The 19,710-nt window shown below is 45.6% G+C and overlaps 1 protein-coding gene across 2 annotated transcripts in view; it reads right to left on the reverse strand.

The window, feature by feature from the left end:
* Positions 1-19,710, reverse strand: part of LOC146861713 (uncharacterized) — a 540,127-nt gene that overhangs the window by 222,716 nt on the left and 297,701 nt on the right. For both annotated transcript variants that reach the window (XM_085646067.1, XM_085646066.1), the window contains exon 8: positions 15,300-15,410. In XM_085646067.1, coding sequence (XP_085502193.1) covers positions 15,300-15,410 — 111 coding nt within the window. The remainder of the gene's footprint in view (positions 1-15,299; positions 15,411-19,710) is intronic.

Genomic DNA, 19,710 nt, shown 5'->3' on the forward strand with positions numbered 1-19,710 from the left:
GAAATCCCTTCTACTCCCCTTGTTAGAGAGAACACGAATGATAAGTGCACATCTAGATAGCTTGGGTAGCCAAATAGAAGGGAATACTGCCGCCCTGATAGAATTGCAAAGCGTTGATGCCAAAAACATTGATAGTAACCATATAATGCCTCCTATTTTGTCAACATCACAATCTTCGACAAGCGCCATGCCTGTAACAACAGTTAGCATACAGGGGAAAAAAGCTCTGTTCAAAACAAATAAACCAACAACTAGTAAGGAGAAATTCTCCTCTCTAGCCAATAGTCAGGGAAACAGGGAGACCGTCCAGTCTAGCATGGCTGGTGTACCAGAGCTTGTAAAGGGGGCCAGAGAGGATCATCATGCTTTAAAAAATAAAACTATCCATTGGCTGGAGCAGAATAGACCATTACCTGCCCATGTCAGTGGATACATTTTGACCACGAGACGAGCAATCTGGGTGGGATCCAGACCCAAAGATAGAACTGGGGATGTGATAATTATAAACTTTAAAGATCATAGAGCAGTAAGGTGCATCGGAGACTGGTATGAAAACAAGAGGGGGGGACATTATTTCCACCCATTACGTCAGTTATTTTTATCCAAGAGACCCAACCTTATATTCAAAATCTATCCCAGTAAAAAATCCTTATTTGGATTGGAAGGAAGTGGGTCCCCGATTTCTGCGTCAAAACGTGGATAATTATCGCCCTTATCCCCAGTCATATAGGGGGATCCACAACAACAATAATAATTTTCCTCCACATTATGGGTGTAACGTGCCCACCTATAATCGTTATTTAATGCTCTTTGGACTAGATGAAGTTGATTGACTTAGACGGCAGTGGAGAGTCCCGCAAAGGCCGCCTCCTTCAGAGCCGTGCATAGTGCAGGACTCTGTAACTGCGGAAAGGGATGTCATTGGTAGAGCATTAGAAGACAGAGAGCAAGATGCATTGGGTGATCTACCATCTCCAAATGAGGAAGACATTCCCCTTCTGCAGGAAGTCATAGACGACTCAGTACATAGATTACCCAATGAAGACGACCCCCCCATGTTGGAAAACACACTAAACGGCATATCTAGTTTATTAAGAGAGGAAGGTCAACCGACCGTAAAGAGTTCCTCACAAGAGGAAGTACACTCGACTGAAAGGACTGATGTAACCCAGAAAAGTCTAAAAATACAATTTCTATACTGGAACATTGCGGGGCTCAAGAGAAAAATCATAAACGGGAGTATTTTAAATTATGTACAGGAACACCATGTGATTTGGTTACAGGAGACATGGGCAACAACTGAGCTGCATTTAATAGGGTATAAAACCTTTTTTACTTCAGCAAAAGCCGTCCCGCATGGTAGACCCAACGGTGGGTTGGTAATCTACATAGCGAACACTCTATTGGGCCTAGAGATTACACCCCTTGCACTAAAACCAAACTATCAGGTACTAAAACTAACATTTGAGGAGAAAAAGATCATTCTTGTCGTAAACTTATACGATAATTTGACAGAAATTGACAGATTGCACATATTAGGGGCTCTTCGTAAGAAACTTGTAACCTGGTCTAAACAGAAAAAAACTCAGGATCCCCCAAGCATCATATGGGGAGGTGATTTCAACCATCACCCCTGTATCAGAAGTAACACTAACCTCTGCGGGGTGGTGGATGAAACAGATGGTCAAACAACTCATTTCAGCCACTCAGAGGTGGGAAACCTCTTAAACGAAACCATGTCTGAATTAGGCCTTGTAATATTAAATACGCTAAAACCTTTTAATGGTCAGCTGGAACCAACTTATCTGGGAAGGGGCTGTGAGTCGACAATCGATTACGTATTGGCCACAGCCACATTAGGAAACAAGGTTGGAAATTTTAGTATTCTCATAAATACCCTAAGTGACCATGCTGCCCTGTCCATAGTTTTATTCCTGGACCAAGGTCAGCTCCCGCCCTCGCATATAAATTCCATCCTTGCCCAACACGAAATATATCTTAAAAGAATAAACGGCTATACCTTAGGGTAGGGTAAGATAGACCCCGTAGATTTAACAAAAAGGGTGGTGCGTACGACATACGAGGCAATAGTAAAATGCTTAGATATTAACACGGGGAGCAGGAGGTTTTGGATAACTTCGGGGAAATCTTAGACAAGGTAAAGGAGTTGCTAACCAAAAAGTGCAAAGGAAATGGGGGGGGGGGGAAAAGAGGGTGGTTTGACCACAATTGTTCTATGGCACATAAAAAATTAAAGCAAGCCCTGTCAAAAGTCACTAGAGACCAGGACGAGATTAGGAGGCTAAGAAGAACTTATACTTTAATGTAAGGGCAGGAAACAAGAATTGAAACAAGCATTATGGGATCAACTCCATGAGAGTTCCCTGACTAGAAACAGCGATGCCTTCTGGAAACTGGTCAAGGCTCCATTTCTGCAAGATAATAGCAATCAGCCATCAGTAGATGTGGCAATTGATGGCCCGACGTGGGTAAACCATTTCTCAAAAATCTTTGCCAAACCTTCAGAAACTTACCTAATAGAAGATAATGTCAGGAGTACCCAGCCCAACTCCTTCCCAATTTCAATAGATGTCACACTAATTGAAATCATCAATGCAGTTAAGTCAAGCAAAAGTGGGAAAGCCCCTGGCCCGGATGGTGTGCCAGTGGTCTTTTTTAAATCTAATCTAGAACTGTGGGCCCCCATCCTAAAAAGGGTATTCGACGCAGTAATGAAGTGCGGTTTGATTAAATCCTGGACACAATCAACCATGGTCCCTATTTTCAAGAAGGGAGATAGGGAGGATGTTTCCTGCTATCGTCCAATCTCGCTCCTGGACTCCCTGGGGAAGATACTGGGCAGAGTGGTTCTCCAGCGACTCCAGGAGTGGGTGGACGATGACAAGGTCCTCTCTGATATCCAGTTTGGCTTCAGGGAGGGCTTTGGGACAATTGAGCAGGCCCTAAATTTGTCCCTAATTATGGGGAAATATGTCTCTGCAAAGCGGGGCAGATTATATATGGTCTATGTTGACCTGTCCGCGGCTTTTGACTGCGTCTCTCACTCGAAACTATGGATAATTCTTAGCAAAATGGGTGTAGACCCGGTCCTAGTAACCCTCCTTCGTGAATTATATAGGAATGCCTCTGCCAGGGTACGCTTTGGAGTCCGGGGAGAACTCTCGAATTCATTTGCCGTAGAACGTGGTGTCAGGCAGGGTTGTGTCCTGGCCCCCCTTTCTCTTTTCGTTATATACAAATGGTCTTGAGATGGAGATGTTACAGGGGGCCCAGGACCTCCCTCGAGTTGGAGAACGCTTGATACCAGCGCTCTTATACGCGGATGATGCCGTGATACTTGCACGTACCCCACAAGAATTACAAAAGGCAACGGAACGGTACGCAAGTTTCATGGGCAAATTAGACCTTCGCATAAATATAAAAAAAACGTTTGTTATGGTGGTGGGGCATGGCAGAAAAAGGGGGAAGAGTATCTATCTAGACAAGGAAAGGCTAGAACCAACGGACCAATACCCATATCTTGGTGTAATGATAGATGCGAAGCTAAATTGGAAGCCAGCCATAGAAGCCCGCAAACATCACCTTCTGAGGGCAAATGCCGCCCTAATAAAATTTTCACAAAAACTGGGTAAGAGGCCACCTGTAGAGCTTCTCCGTATCTACAAAGCGAAATGCCTTTCGACAGCACTCTACGGAGCAGGCCTTTGGGGATATAAAAAATATTAACTCCCTCCAGGTGGCAGAAAACAACTTCTTGAGATTTCTCCTGGCGGTCCCAAAACGAGCCTCCACCTTCGCATGCCATACTGAATTGGGGACTCCCCATATTGAGGACCTCGCAAAAATTGAACCACTCCTACTGTGGCGCCGCGTCTGGACTTCGACCAAAAATACCTTCACAAAGAAGCAACTGGCAGATTGTATGTCATTGGACCACGTGGGGAAGATCGAGTGGCTGATGTACATAAAACATTTTTTATCTGACCTAGGACTGGGTAAATACTATCTGACACCAGAACTTATTTCTGAAATACCCAAGAAGGAACTAAAAATAAGGGCATTGTCCCATGTCGAACAATTACGTATGTGCGCAGAGGTACGGAAACCATCGGTTCGCCATTCCATGGTAGTGATGACAACTCTGGATATCGAACCATATCTGACGTATGTCCAGTCACAGTTTGAGCGGTTTTTATTGACCCGATTTAGGTTAAACATCTTCCACAGGATAGTTGCCTTCCCTTTTAAAAACACTTGGGAGGAACATTTGCCGGTGTGCCCATGTGACGAAATAGCAGAGCAATCTACAATGCACACTATTTTGTTCTGCAAATATTATACTTCACACCGCAAACTCTGGTTAGTTCCTGTGTTGAGACGGTTAGGTTTTAGAAGGTGCCGGCCAGCTATGTTACGGTTGCAATTCCTGGACTCTGAATTTGTCTCCAAAAGTGTTAGTACTTTTCTTAAATGCATTTTTTATCATAGGAAAAATCTTTGAGGATGTATAGCCGGTTATTTGAGGTTATATGGTATAATATACTTTTAAATTGTATTAATAATAATTCTTTTCTTGAACATTTTAATCAAATCTATTTTATGGATTATTTTTATCAAATTGTATGTTATTGTTGAAATTCTTTTATGGTTTTTTCTTCTTCAAAAACCGAATAAAGAAGATTTATTATTGTAAACGGTCAGCTTTCTTCGGCCTTTACTCTTCAGCGGGGCGTTCGTCAGGGCTGTCCGTTATCCCCACTTCTTTTTGTCCTGGCTCTTGAACCATTTTTATCTACCATTCGTAGCAATACCTCTATTTCTTTATGGTAACAATCAATTGAAACTTTCTGCTTATGCAGACGATATTCTCTTGTTTATCTCCGATCCAGAAATATCTGTTCCCCCCTTATTATCTGAATTCGATTCCTTCTCCTTGGTCTCAGGATATAAGATTAATTCAGATAAGACTGAAATACTTCCTCTCACCACAACCTGTCTTCCTCATCTTTTCTCCTCTACTGGCTTTGCTTGGAATAGCTCAAAGATTAAATATCTAGGTATTTGGTTCTCTAACTCTATTTCTTCTTCAATTAAATTAAATATGTCCGCAGTTTTATCCAGAATTGAACAATTGTTCTCCGCCTGGAATTTTCTTTTTCTTTCCTGGTGGGGTCGATTGGACTCAATTAAGATGATGATAGTCCCTATTCTAATTTATATCTTTTCCATGTTACCTGTTCATGTTCCTGCATTCTACTTTAATCGTATCGATTCTTTCCTTTCGAAATTTCTCTGGAAAAATAAAAAATCTAGAATTTCTTACTACTCTTCGTAAACCCAAACCTAATGGTGGAGTTAACTTTCCGGATTTCCGTCCCTACCGTAAGTCCTTTTCTTTACGTCAAGCCTCGAGATGGCTCTAATCAAGCCCTTCCCCTTTTACTCCTCTTTGGCTACTCATTGAACAAACGTTATTGTTGCCCTTCTTCGATGAAGTGGTACTGCCAAGACTCCCTATTCCTCATTTCCCTTATTCAAACATACTTCTTCTCTTTTAAGACCCTTGGTTCATCCTACTACCATTACACGTGACTCCTTTTTAAATACCCCAATTTGATATAATTCACTTATTCTTTTAAATAATAGGCCCATATTTTGGCACTCTTGGAGAGTAACAGGCGTCATGTGGGTTAACCAACTCTTTGATGAATCATAACCTTGCTCCTTTCCCCAATTTCAACTCTTATTTCACTGTCCCCGATCTTTTTTGCAGAAATGTACTACCCTCATGGCAATAATTCTTGACCGTTATTATTCTCTTCCTTCTTCATCATCATTAGTACCTCCATCTCCTCTTCTTAGAATTCTCACTATCCTCCCTAAAGCATCTCTTATCTATACATTTTTCGCCTCTCCTAATCCAGATCACACCAAAACTAAAGTGGAGCTTTCCTGGGAAGCGGATTTTGGTTGTACTTGGTCTGTTGCTCTCTGGGATAAGCTTTGGTCCAGATCCTTAAAAATTTCTCGTTCTGCTTCTCTTACTCAATCTTTATTTTATCTGTATCATAGACTTTATCTTTCTCCTCTTTCCTTGTCTCGTTTCTTACCCTCTCCTGATTCTAAATGCTGGACTTGTGGTGCTTCTAATGCTGATCATCTTCATCTGCTCTTTTTCTGTCCTGTTGTTTCTGCTTTTTGGGGAAAACTTTGGCTATAACTTTCTCGCATTTTTACATTTTCTGCTCCTTTCTCAATCACTTTTCTCTTTCTGGGTAGTCTTTCTGTTTCTTTAGAACTACCTGCACATTCACATAGTCTTTTCGATCTCATGCTTGCTCTTGCATTCCAACACATCTCATCTAATTGGAAATCTCTCACAAACATCTCCATACAAGGCTGGTGGAACACTTTACGTCATTTTCACAGACTTGATGTTGCCTTTGCCTCCTCCTGCAAACCAATACGTAATGTTGATCTTTTCTGGTTACCCCTCACTACATACCTGGATCGATTTGCTGTGAAGAAATCTACGCATATCAATTCAGAAAATTTTAAACCTCCTTGAAGGACTTCGACTCTCTCCTTCTTGTTATCTTTTATAGGTTTCTCATGTTATATCACTTTTTATGCTGATCATTTTGTATTGTTCATTGATATCATTTGATTGTATGCCGTAATTATTTTTAGAGTTTATATTTTGTAATGTTACTTTCTCTTCCCCTCCTCCTTCCTTCCCTTCCTATCTTTCTCCTTCTCTCCTTCCCCTTATCTTTAAAATTCCCATAAAATGCTTTCTGTCTCTTTAACATTGATATTACCATTGTTATCGATCTATACTATGTTTGAGCATATTTCCTGCTTACGCTGATGTCTTTACTTGTTAACAAATTTTTTCAATAAAGCATTTCAAACTAAAAAAAAACACTCCGGATGACGGGTACTCCTATGCCGTGTAGCGTGAGTACAACATGAATTCCTACATTCCACATGGTAGGCAGTTTAGGGAACATCATAAGCAGGTATAAAGTAATTTGTGCGCTGCAGCTGAACTGTGAACATAATTCACCATAAAGAACGCTGCGTGATATGTAAATAGGATGCTGCTTTCATGTTTCATTATTCTAATCTTGCGTGTTGCTATTGATGCCATTGCCTGCTGTGAAGGACATCACAGGGCGCAAACGTGTCTTTCTCCTCCTTTACCTTTCGAATGGGGTTTTTGCACTTTTATATAACCATTATGAATTTTTGGGAGTAACGCTGTATTTTAGAAGGGATGTCTGCCCTCCCTCTTGCGTCCTCTGACTGCATGTTCTGGCCAGTCGCTTCCTGGACACTGAGTGCTCTGAGGAGCGAGGGGACTTGCTCCCCATGCTTACAGCAAAATCTTCCCAGCGCCAGCATTTAACCAGAGGCAGCTGCAGGGCTGGGTACGCCTTCTTCTCAGTTCTCCTCACCCGCCCCTCAGCCTCCTCCCCTCCCCTCCTCTATAACAGTTTCGCCTTTTTCTGTGCTGCTGGCAGAAACAGCAGAGGAGTTTGTATTCCATATTCTAGAATGTATACACGTTTTCACACAGCACTGAACACCTAGCGGACTTGGTTTTGTCTTACAACAGCGTGTAGAAGTGGTTCGCTGTATTTGGAATACATTCGTCCTTTCAGTGCATGCACACTCGTTGGGAGGTGGGTGTTCTGTTTGGGTATATAATAAAAGGGATTTTCCGTCAGCCTCCAGCCTACACACACAGAAAGGCAGACTCATTAAGTCTGTGAGCTTTGTATGCACTACAGTTAATCTTTATGGTGCGGCACAATTTAAATCACCAAGCACATAGGTGAGTAAAAAGAATTCTCAGATTTGACCCCTCTTATTAGCAGACAGGAAAGACCAAATCCTCGCAGGGCCCGCAACCATACCGGACATGGCCTTTATTGGACAAGATGTACACAATGTGTTTTCTGTTGTAACACAGCGGTTTAGTCTTAGCCTTGTTTTATTGTATTGGTCTTTATTTCTTCATACTCCGACACTGTATCGAAGTGTTTATGTGGGTGAGTTACAGGTAGTCCCGGACGAAATTTCTGGTGATTCAGGAATGTCGAGTTGTGCTTCTTAAGTGAAATTCATAAAATTATGTCCTCACGACACATAAGCATTTGCTGCAAAATTGTACAGTCGGAGAATGGGAGCACAGTGTACGACCAAATCGCACACATCTACTAAAGCAGGCTCATCTTCAGCATTCCACGGTATGTGCAACCATTGTTTCTGATTGAATGTATGTCATGAGTCGTAATGCAAACAAGAATAAGTACTAGCAAATTCAAAAGTTCTAGCTACAGATTCTCTGGTCGGTGGCATGCATTGGCTTATCGCATAAAGTAGAGGGTTGAAAGCAGTGTACCAAACGTCTCCTATGTATATTGTCAACAATAGTTAATTATTCTTCAATAGTTGATTCTTTCATATGCACTATCAAAACTAGGCCCTGCCCTCTGAGTTGTATAATTAGGATAAATAGAGGGCCCTCAAAATCTTGCGCCACAGTACAACTCCACATGCATCCCTCATAATAACAACACCCTGGCCTTTACCACCAGAAAGGGTAATAACTGTATGGTATGTCTTGCTAATCCTTTGTTTATAAGGTGTGTTCTAAACCTACCCTAAAGTGGCCTTCCTGCCCAGTGTGAAAAAGTGACTTTCTTGAGGAGGAATAAAATTCTCAATCTGTCATTTCTTCAGAACAACCTTTTATTTATATTTATATTTTGCTCTGTCAATCTTCAACTCTAGCTTGTTGGTGTAGTTATGTTGTTTATTTATCCCAACGTGGTTTTAATAATTTAGAGGCTTAGGAATATACTCTAAGCCTGGTTTGTTAATTAAAGTTTTGCAGCTGAATTTTTGAAATTTCTTTTTTACAAGCATGACCAAGAGAACATTATAAGAGATCAAAGTTTTGAACAAGTTGCTCATGGACACCTTTGGGTAAATAAATGACCAGGGAAATAAACAGCCATTCCCCTTTGTCCCTCTACAAATGTTGAAGTTGTGTCTCTGTTCCCATTGGTAATTGTATGTCAGGATTGGAGGCGAGGATTATGCCTTCTTTCTTCGCTTTATTAAACAGCAGCGTTGGAAGAAACTAACAAAACTACTTTTCCCATGAACCATTGGGAAAAAAGTAGTCACAAAAACAGAGTGCTAACAACCAATCATGACCGAGACAGTGTCCAATCAGGGCTCTTCAGTAACCCAATAGTCCCTTGTTAGTGTCCTGTCCTCCTCTTTCTTAGCTGCTGCGCAGCCAGTTAAGTTCTCATCAGATTCTTTTCTGTTTGGGGGCTTGGTTTGGTTTAATTCAAAATGTGCTTTGTTTGGTTTGCAGCGCGTTCGTTTATTCTTAAAGTATCGCTCTTGCGCTGAGCAGCGATTACCTTGTCAGGTTGAGTTATGGATTTTTTCCCCATTGTTTCGTTACACGCGTGAATTCTTCGGTGTTTCTTGTTTTGCGCTTATCGCGCATGTGCGATTGTTCGTTGCCACGGGAGTGATTTCTATCACTCCTACGCGGTACATCTGCTGGTGTGTGTGCTCCGGTCCTCCCGCCGCCTGGGGGCTCGGGAGGATGTGGTGAGCGTGGCGCGTCTCGGCGGTTTCAACCGTCTGTCAGAGACGCGCGCGCCTTTGTGTGTAACGGAGCTCCTGGGCGGCTTTCAACGCCAGTTTTGGTGTGTACTTAGATCGCGAGCGGTGTTGAACAGCTCGCAGCACTTATTACTTTGACGCTCGATTCCCAAGAGAGTGGGTTTCGAGTCAGGTACCGCTTTGATAGCGCTGACGCCTCCTTATGGGGAGGTCTTGTAATGGCCTTTAGGCTTTTCTTAACGTTAAAGGGGATATTGCCAGCCCAGGTTTTTCAGTCATATTTAAATTTGGTTTCACCAGCTCCTATCCCCTTTAGGGTCAGTCACCCTATTGATTTGTGGTTATTACCACGCAACAATCTTGTAGCTGACACCCAGCTCTGTTATCATTTGCTGTTGTGGCACAAAAAATTGTTTGCTCTGTTCCTCCACTAGAATGGAGTTTTATGATGATTTCCAGGAGGAAGAGGAGGACCCCTTGGCGGAGATGCCATGGGGGGATGCCTTTTATGAGGCGGTGGATACCTCCATTTACAAAGCTGTTGACCAAGCCATGTCTCCTTTGGAGGACAGACTTACACTCAAGATTGAGCAGGCTTTTTCTTGCCTGGAGCGTAGATTTGGGTCTCATCCTGCCCCAGCATCCCAGGATAGCCCTGGCTCGCCCCCTTCTAAACGTCCTTGTTCACAGGGGGTAGATGTGGATGCTTTTGAGCGCCTCAAACAGGCTTTTATAGATAGTCAACCTGTTAGGGGTTTAGGGGACTCCCTGCCTCCAGCTCCGGCTCTTTCCCCAGAGCCAGGTCCTTCAAGGGACCCTGAATCAAGCCTGTCCCGTCCCTGGCTTCCTTCCCGAAGCTCCCAGCCCCTTCAAGTTCCTTTGGTCCCCTCTGATTCGCAGCCTCCACCGCCGCCTTCTGACATGTTAGACCCTAATGACATAGTGCACCCACGGTCTTCGGACTGGACCCGTGCGGAAAAAGTCGCGACGTATGTCGCAGAACACATTAGAAAGCCACTTGAAAAAGAGGCCCGCAATTGTCTTAGGGCGGAATGCCCCCGTCCTTCCCTGGAGGGTAAGGTGGCCCTCACCCCTGAAATCGACCCTAGAATGTCGACTTTTTTGCAAAAATGTATTAGGGATCCCAAGAAGGGAATTGATAGATCTTGGAGATCGTGCCAAGATAAGCTTTTGGACGTCCTCGGACCCGCCACAAAAATTTTGGACATGGCGGAGGAAGCCAAAGCTTCCGGCTCCATGATTTTACCTGAGACACTATCCGGCTGGGCTCAGCGGGTAGTAATCTTTTTGGGCAATGCTAACTGCGCCCTGTCCACCGAGAGACGCAGGTCCCTCCTTATTAAAATTGATCCGAAACTCGGAGACCTAGCTGATTCGGAGGTGGGTGCCATTGCCCAGGGGGGACTATTTGGTGAACCATTCATTAAGGAGCTAGGTAAATTTGTAAATACTTTTACCTCATTAGACAGAGCTCAGTCTACAATCAAAAAAGTGTTCCCTCGTGTTTTTCGAGGGGCCGGTCGAGGGAGGGGCCGCTCGACCGGTCGGCAGAATCACCAATCCAACCAGAGAGGCCCTTCCCAGTTCCAGGACCAGTCCAAGTTTGGAAATATTTACCCCACAAGAGGTCGCCGAGGCAAAGGCAGAGGATACAGGGGAGGAGCGTCTAACTCAAACTCTGGTGAGTGTTCCCCTTTCTTCCCCACAAAACATAGGGGGGAGGCTGGCAGATTGTTACGAGACTTGGCTGTCTATCACGCACGACGCCTGGGTGCTTCAGACGGTGAGAGGTTTCCACATAGAATTCGTCGGGAACCCGGTACAAAAGGTCCCTCCACGTCCCATTCAGTTTTCACTTTCCGACACACAGCTGGTGGACGAGGAAGTGGCCTCCCTTCTTCTCAAAGGCACCATTTCGGTTACGTCGCCCCATCCGAACGGCTTCCTCAGCAACATCTTTTTGGTCGACAAGACCGGCGGGGGCAAGCGCCCGGTTATAAACCTAAGCGAGTTCAATGGGTGGTTGGTTTACCGCCATTTCAAAATGGAGGGCATTCATCTCCTTCGAGATATCCTCCGACCTCACGACTGGATGGTCCGCCTGGACTTGAAGGACGCGTATCTGGTGGTCCCAATTTTTCAGCCACATCGCCGATTTCTCCAGTTTGCCTGGCATCGTCAGGTTTACGAATTCAACGTTCTTCCTTTCGGTCTCTCTTCCGCACCCTGGTGCTTCACCAAGGTGCTCAAACCAGTGGTAGAGTTCCTGAGGGCTCGAGGGATAAGACTGATCGTTTACCTAGACGATCTTCTCTTGATGGCGGCCTGTCCTCGTCTTTTGACGAATCAGCTTCAGATGACAGTAACTCTGTTGCAAGATCTTGGTTTTGTGATCAATGGGAAGAAATCCCTCCTTCATCCTGCTCGGACCGTCACCTTCTTGGGGTTCGTCATCGACTCCACCTCCTCTACTCTAAGTTTGCCAAACAAAAAACTGGCAAAGATTCGTCACGAGTTGCAACGGGTTTTGGCCAGCCACCGAGTGTCCCTTCGTCAGTTGGCTCGGGTGGTAGGGCTCCTGTCGGCTTCAATTCAGGCTATCTTCCCGGGCCCTCTCCACTACAGGGCCCTTCAGTGCCTCAAGGCTTATTTCCTTCGGAAGGGGTTTCCGTACTCCCACAAGATCCTCTTGTCCAACGATGCTCGAGAAGAGATCCAATGGTGGTTAACACACATGGAGGCATGGAACGGGAGAGCAATCTTTGGATCCGTTCCAGATCTGGCTATCGAATCGGACGCAAGCAGACTCGGTTGGGGCGCGCGTTGCGGAGACCTTTCTACGGGGGTTTGTGGTCACCCGAAGAACAGAGGTTACATATAAATTGTCTCGAACTGCTGGCGGGCTCGTTTGCCGTCAGATGCTGGACGAGAGATTCGGTGCAGTCGTGTGTGCTCCTCAAAATGGACAACATTTCAGCAGTCCGTTATATCAACCACCTAGGAGGCACCAAATCGAAGGCTCTGTCGGACCTGGCAGCAAGTTTCTGGCAATACTGCCTGGACAGCCACATTTGTCACAGCGGAATACCTGCCGGGCCGTGACAACGTGGAGGCAGATTTCCACTCGCGCCACTTTCGGGATACCAGCCTGTGGAAGCTGGACGTCTCAGTCTTTGCGTCCCTCAACGGCCTTTGGGGTCCGTTCACAGTGGATCTATTTGCGTCCCGCCTGGACCATCAACTCAACTGAAAAATTTCGGGGAGACCCTATCTCCGGGCAGCAGCCACGGATGCATTTCTCCAAGATTGGAGCAAAGAGCGGGGCTATGCGTTCCCTCCATGCGCGATGATCACCCGTTCAACAGCGCAAGTCCGCCGGCAGCGAGCGGACTTAGTCCTAATCACCCCACTTTGGAGGTCTCAAGTGTGGTTTCCAGTTCTTCTGGAACTTTCATGGGATTTTCCAATCCTACTCCCCCGGTTTCCTCATCTTCTCAAGGATCCGTTCGGCGCTCCTCATCCCCTAGCGTCCACCAATTCGCTGTGGCTCATGGCGTGGAGGATTTCAGGGGTAGATGGCAAGCCCCAGGCCTTTCGCGAGTGGCTGAGGAGCTCATTTCCAAGGCATGGGCGGACAGTACGATTAAGAGATACAAGTCCGCGTTGGGCAGATGGTCCCGTTGGTGTTTGCGAAGGGGTCTCGATCCCCTGGTCGCGGACGTTGTCCACATCGTGAATTTCTTGGCTAAGCTTGCTTCAGACGGTATGGCCTACAGGTCTATCAACACTTTCAGGTCGGCCATTTCCTCTGGCCATAGCCCGGTGGGGGGATCCTCGGTGGGGGAACACCCATTGGTTTGCAGACTATTAAGAGGTATCCGTCTTTCTTTGCCACCAGAGCCGAGATATTCGGCTTTATGGGATGTTAATCAGGTCTTGAATCTTTTCCTTTCATGGCAGCCTAATAGATTTTTATCCCGTAAGGAGTTGTCAGCTAAACTTGCAATGCTCCTTTGCCTGGTGTCTTGCCGGAGAGTGTCTGATGTGCGCTCTCTTGATATCTCCAGTCGCATGTTCACTCCGGAGGGGGTGACGTTTACCCTTTTACGACGGACAAAGTGCCACACAAGGGTCATCTCTTATGCAGAATTTTCGGATTCTCCGAAGCTGTGCGTGGTTCGCTGTCTTAAAGCGTATGAGGAAATGACAGGCGAGTACCGTCCTCCGGGAGAACGTCAGCTTCTCATTGCGCTCCGGAAACCCTTTAAGGCGGTTTCCTCGCCCACCATAGCCAGATGGGTTCGTTGGGTGATGCAAGAAGCAGGCATTAGCCTCAGACATTTTGGAGCCCACTCGGCAAGAGGGGCCAAGGCATCTAAGGCATTTGGTCTGGGTGCTCGCTTGGAGGACATCCTCAATGCGGCGGATTGGTCCTCAGATTCTACCTTCAAGCGTTTTTATTTCAAGCCATTTCTAAATATGGCGCATTTGGTTGTGGGCAAGCTTTAAACAAGCATAATCCTCGCCTCCAGTCCTGACATAGAATGAAAAATTTCCTAGCTATCGTAACGGAAAGTTTCAATTCTATTAAGGACTCGGAGGCGTGGATTATCCCGCCCTATGCTCTTGGAAGAGATCCCTCCCCGTATGGAGGTAGGTATGTTGCCTTTTCCCCTATGGCGGGAACTGTTGTTGCTTTCTCAATGACGTAAAGGATGTTGGTATTGTATTCTTTCCTGAAAAATGTTACCTAGGGTTGTATTTTCCTCTGGTAATACGTCCTTGTTTGTTTCAGGATCGGAGACCCACAAACAGGATTCCTGAAGATGATGATTGGGCTGTCTTCGTGCTCCGAAAGAGGAGGACAGGACACTAACAAGGGACTATAGGGTTATTGAAGAGCCCTGATTGGACACTGTCTCGGTCATGATTGGTTATTATCACTCTGTTTTTGTGACTACTTTTTTCCCAATGGTTCATGGGAAAAGTAGTTTTGTTAGTTTCTTCCAACGCTGCTGTTTAATAAAGCGAAGAAAGAAGGCATAATCCTCGCCTCAGAGTCCTTAATAGAATTGAAACTTTCCGTTAAGATAGCTAGGAAATTTTTCATTCCTCATTCTTAGTCCTCTAGACAGTGCCACAGCTGTGTCTCCGGTCATAGCAGTAATTCCTAATTTTTAGTCCTCTAGGCAGTGCTGCAGCTGTGTCTCCGGTCATAGTGGTGATTCCTCATTCTTAGTCCTCTAAACAGTGCTGCTAGGTGCTTCTCTGGTCTTATCAGTAATTTCTCATTCTAAGTCCATAGGCAATGCTGCAGCTGCATATTTAGTCCTATCAGTAATTCCTCAAACTAAGTCTTCTAGACAGAACTGCTACCTGCTTCTCTGGTCTCATCGGCAATTCCACATTTTAAGTCCTCTTGACAGTGCTCCAGGTGTCTCTATTCAAACATCCACTACACTCCAAACCAAAACACATAGATAAAAGACATTGTGATTTACAACGCCAATAGCTCTAACTCTGACAAATTCGAGACCTATTGCATTGCAAATGCTTGTTTTTTTCCTGTACCTGTTATCTGGTAAATGGCATTTACTCACCTACAGGACACGTGGTGCTTTCATTTCTTTCTGAGTCAAGGTGGTCGATGCAATAAGAATCTCCCTCTGTCTTGATACTGAATGCAGCAAGGGGTGGTATAGCAGCATATTCTGTAGGTTTAAAAAATAAATTTAAATGTCTGGGTTCAAAAAAATCATGGTTCTTTTAAAAGATAAACACAGTCATAGGTATAACTAAATTAATGGCCACCCAAAGAAGAGAAATGAGGTATAAAAGACAGAATCAACTAAGTGAAAGAAAATATAGGCATAAATTAGCTACATATAATATGCAGCGACAACTCATATAGATTTAAAAAAACTAGGGACAACCATCGCTTTCTATCCTTTTAAAAAAAATTAAGATAACTAAATATCTTTTCATGTCTGAGAAATGGACTGTGAGCTGAAAGTAAAGGTCCGTGGCTAAACCTAGCCCCACTCGCCCTTATTTCACTTCATCTCCAGAAAGATTTGGTTTTATGTAGCCAGTTTCAACGTAGTCGTGAAAAAGTACAAACATATACACGCAAATGTATTCTAAGGTTTCATACACAGTAAACGTTGAAAAGTGATGGGAACCAAGCCAGAGAGCCTAGAAATAGCCATATGATTGGTCCCGAAAGAATGAAAATCACTATAAAGAAGGAATTAGCTAAATACGAACTGTTGATGGGCCCAGCGAGCCAGCACGCAAAATGACACACTTTTGTGAGGATCTTGTTTTGGGAGTCCAAAACCTACATAATCTGTGACGAAATGCACTCAATTTTGGCGCATCCAAGATGTGACGCCACACATATTTATATCATTACAAACAAGGCTTACATGTGGACCAGAAAATTCCGACCCTGCGTTAACCCATTTGTGCTGGGGTTGGAACTGAGTTGTGCAGACAGTATCACACCTGGGCGCAAAATATTCGACAGCCCCTGCTAAACTTTGGCTAGTCAGATCTGGGGAAAAATTGAACGGGGGAAAAAGCCGGTAATTAAGCTGAAGGTTTTGTTTGAAGGATTGTACTACTGTGTTCACTTTCCGATGTCAATGATTTCAGACACTATGATACAATACCTAAGTTAGCTATAATCTGTGTGCTCTATGCCCGGATGTCTCTGGGTCAAAGGTGGGCAACTGAGTGGGGTTTGAACCTTCAGCTGAATTTAACAATTTGCTGATGTGTTTGGCGTTAGGTAGTTTAAACACATTTACCCCTTTGGTCTTTTTTTGTACCTTTACAATGAGGACTATGGATTGATGCAAACCTGCAGCTATATTTCATTGCAGCCTGAAGATATAATGAGCAAGCATTGGCAAAGGCAACAGGCCTGGCGTTGGCTACCAGGCCTTTGGCTTTGTCAATGTTAGTTTTGTGATGGTTTTGTAAAAGTATATTTTGGAAGAGGTGCCACGCTCTCACCAATATAAAAAAAAGAAATATTGGCTAAACCAAAAGTACTTTTGGGGCCTCACCAAGCACACTGTGCCACAGTAGTCTATGGCACTGCAGGGAACCACGTTCTGCACAAGTGCTCTTTTTGAAAGCGCAGAATGCTGTCACTCACAGTAAAGTTAGCCAATGGCTGAAGTGGGCTGACTCACTGCCACGTGCTGTTAGCTACACTGGCAGTACTAAAAGTGTGAATGACATAACACAAGACCAATGGAAGAAGTTGCCTGGCTGAAAGCCTCTATAAGTATATTATAGGTCTAAGAAATAAAAGATGATCCTAGGTGGTCTGATCTCCTACATATAACTTTACTAAAATCAAAAGATCTTGTCTCATGCCAGACCTACAAATTTGTAGATACTTATTTTTTTTGAAAAATTAGCGTAATATTTTCTTCAATTTCTTAACTGAAGGAACATAAATCCTGGATCACTAACCAAGGATACTCGCTCGGAATATATGGAGTCTAGAATTGCCAAATATGATCGGGGTTTCTGCACTGTGAACTATGTAAAGATGTAGGGCCTCATGTAGGTAAATAAATTTTACCGTTTCTTAAATACCGAGCCGTACCGAATCGGTAAATTAGAATCGGTAAGTTATATGTAGGTAAAAATTCGGTAACAGTTACCGATTCGGTAACATTCGGTAATCACGAATCGGAATTCACCGAATCGGTAAATACCGAGGTGGTATTTACCGAATCGGAAAATACCGAGGTGGTATTTACCGAATCGGAAAATACCGAGGTGGTATTTACCGAATCGGAAAATACCGAATCGGTATGTACGGAATCGGTAAATAAAATCACATGACTTGACGAAACAGCTAATCCCGTGCAACCACAGCCCACCCAACCAGGAAGCGGCCACACCCAGGCAGGTGTACATAATTAGCCGACCCTGGAGAGGCTTGGAGTGCAGAGGAGAGGCAGGGAGCCGGTGTCTGTGCGAGCGGGAAAACGAACATCATGTCCAGCCAGAGAACACAGAGAGACGGAGGGGAAAGGAGGAGGAAGCTGAAATTTAGCCCCAAGGAACTCCAGGTGCTGGTGGAGGAGGTGGTGAAGCAGCACCAGAAGCTGTTTGGAAGGCAATCCCTGCAAGTGCCTGAGGCTGAAAAGCGCAACATATGGCTGGCCATCCAGGCCCATGTGAATGCCGTGGGAGTGACCCACAGGGACATAGAGGTCCTAAAGAAGCGCTGGTATGACCTGAGGATTGTAACCAAGAGGAAGATGGGCGACATCCAGAAGGAGGCCAGCCAGACTGGAGGTGGAACCAACAGGGCACCTGCCCTCACCGAACTGGAGGAGCTGGTGGGGGCCACAATCGAGCAAGAGAGCGTCGTGGGTCTTGGGGACGCCGACAGCTCTGCCAGAGCCGCCACACAACAAGGTAAGACGAAAGCACAGCAATGTAGCACCCCCTATCCCTATCCCACATCCCCCAATGTGAAACGAGAATCACACTGCAGTCCACACGTGTCAGTGCAGACAGGCAATGCATTCCGGGAGATGTAGTCAGGGAAACACCAACCATGACGTAAATGTTACAGGGCAACAAGGCATGTCACGCACTCGAGGCACAAGGAGACAGAGGACATTTTGGAATGTGGAATTATTTATTGTGACGCTTTCAATGCAGCCCTTCGGGGACACTGAGCCAATGTTGTATTTCTGTCCACAGATGTGACATCATGTAGGACAGGGCATGCTGCAGGAGAGACGGCACACCGGCCACAAATATCACCTCTAGCCAGCACAAGTTCAGACCAGGGAGCAGGCCCACTGGCAGCCGCACCACCAACACAGGCAGCCTCGCCGCAGCCAGAGCCAGCATCACCTCACCCAGAGCCAGCATCACCTCACCCAGAGCCAGCATCACCTCACCCAGAGCCAGCATCGCCACTCATGTTTGATTCACCGGCCACATCTCCGCTTGCAGGTGTGGGAATGAGGAGGCGTCCAGCAGCCAGGCTACGAGCCTTAGACACCTCGTCAGACGACAGCATGGGCCCTGAAGAACTCACCAGGCCCCAGGAAGGGAGCCATACCACTGTGCCCCACACCTCACAGGCAGCACAGACGGGAGCAAGAGGGCGCCGCAGGTCGCGTGTCCAGAGTCCACCAGCACCCATTGACGGCCATGGTGTCTTCTTGGGTCTCGAGGGCCAAATGTTGAAACAACAGCGCCTGCAAACAAAGGCAGTCATGACAGTCCAGAGGCACATGCGGGTGATGAAAACTACATTACTCAACATGGACAATAACATCAGCGGCATGGCTGCGGGCATTCGGGACATGTCCCAGTCAGTCCAGCAGTTGTGCAGCAAATTGGATGCTGACATCGAGGCACGGCGCCGGGAACGGCAGAGAAGGGACACTACCAACAGGGCACTCAACCGTCTGGCAACTGCGACTTCTCTACTGTGCCGGCGCTCTGTGACGATGCAGGAGGGCCTAACACACTGCTGCAGCGACCTGTCTCGGGGGATGGTGCAGGTGACAAGTGCACTAGGGGTGCTATTGACTAGTCAGGCGTCGACAACTGCTGCAGGGGATGCTGCGGAGAGCATCGACACCAGCAGCAGGAGCAGCATCACACCCCCCATCCCAGAAGCACGCAGGAGCAGCAGGCGGCTTGGGGTTGGCTCTAGTGAGGATGCACAGGCCGTGCCATCCACCGCTGCAGCGCGTATGCGCAAACATTGATGTGGCCCTGCTTAGCCACTTCCCAATGGGTGACGTAACCCTGGACATACTCCTTGTATAGATGTTATATTGCCAGATTGGCTTGTTCATGTGTTCATGGCGTGGTGCCACATTAAAACCACGTCATGACTAATCACAACTGGCTGTGTCCCCTTACTTACTCAGAAATAGTTGCATGTGATCTCTGCCCGTCACTCTCTCCCATCGATTGCAGTTGGCACTCTAGCTGCGTTGCCCTGTGGCTGGC

The sequence above is a fragment of the Triturus cristatus genome, chromosome 3_1 (genome assembly GCF_964204655.1).
Source record: "Triturus cristatus chromosome 3_1, aTriCri1.1, whole genome shotgun sequence".
Classification (NCBI taxonomy): Eukaryota; Metazoa; Chordata; class Amphibia; order Caudata; family Salamandridae; genus Triturus; species Triturus cristatus.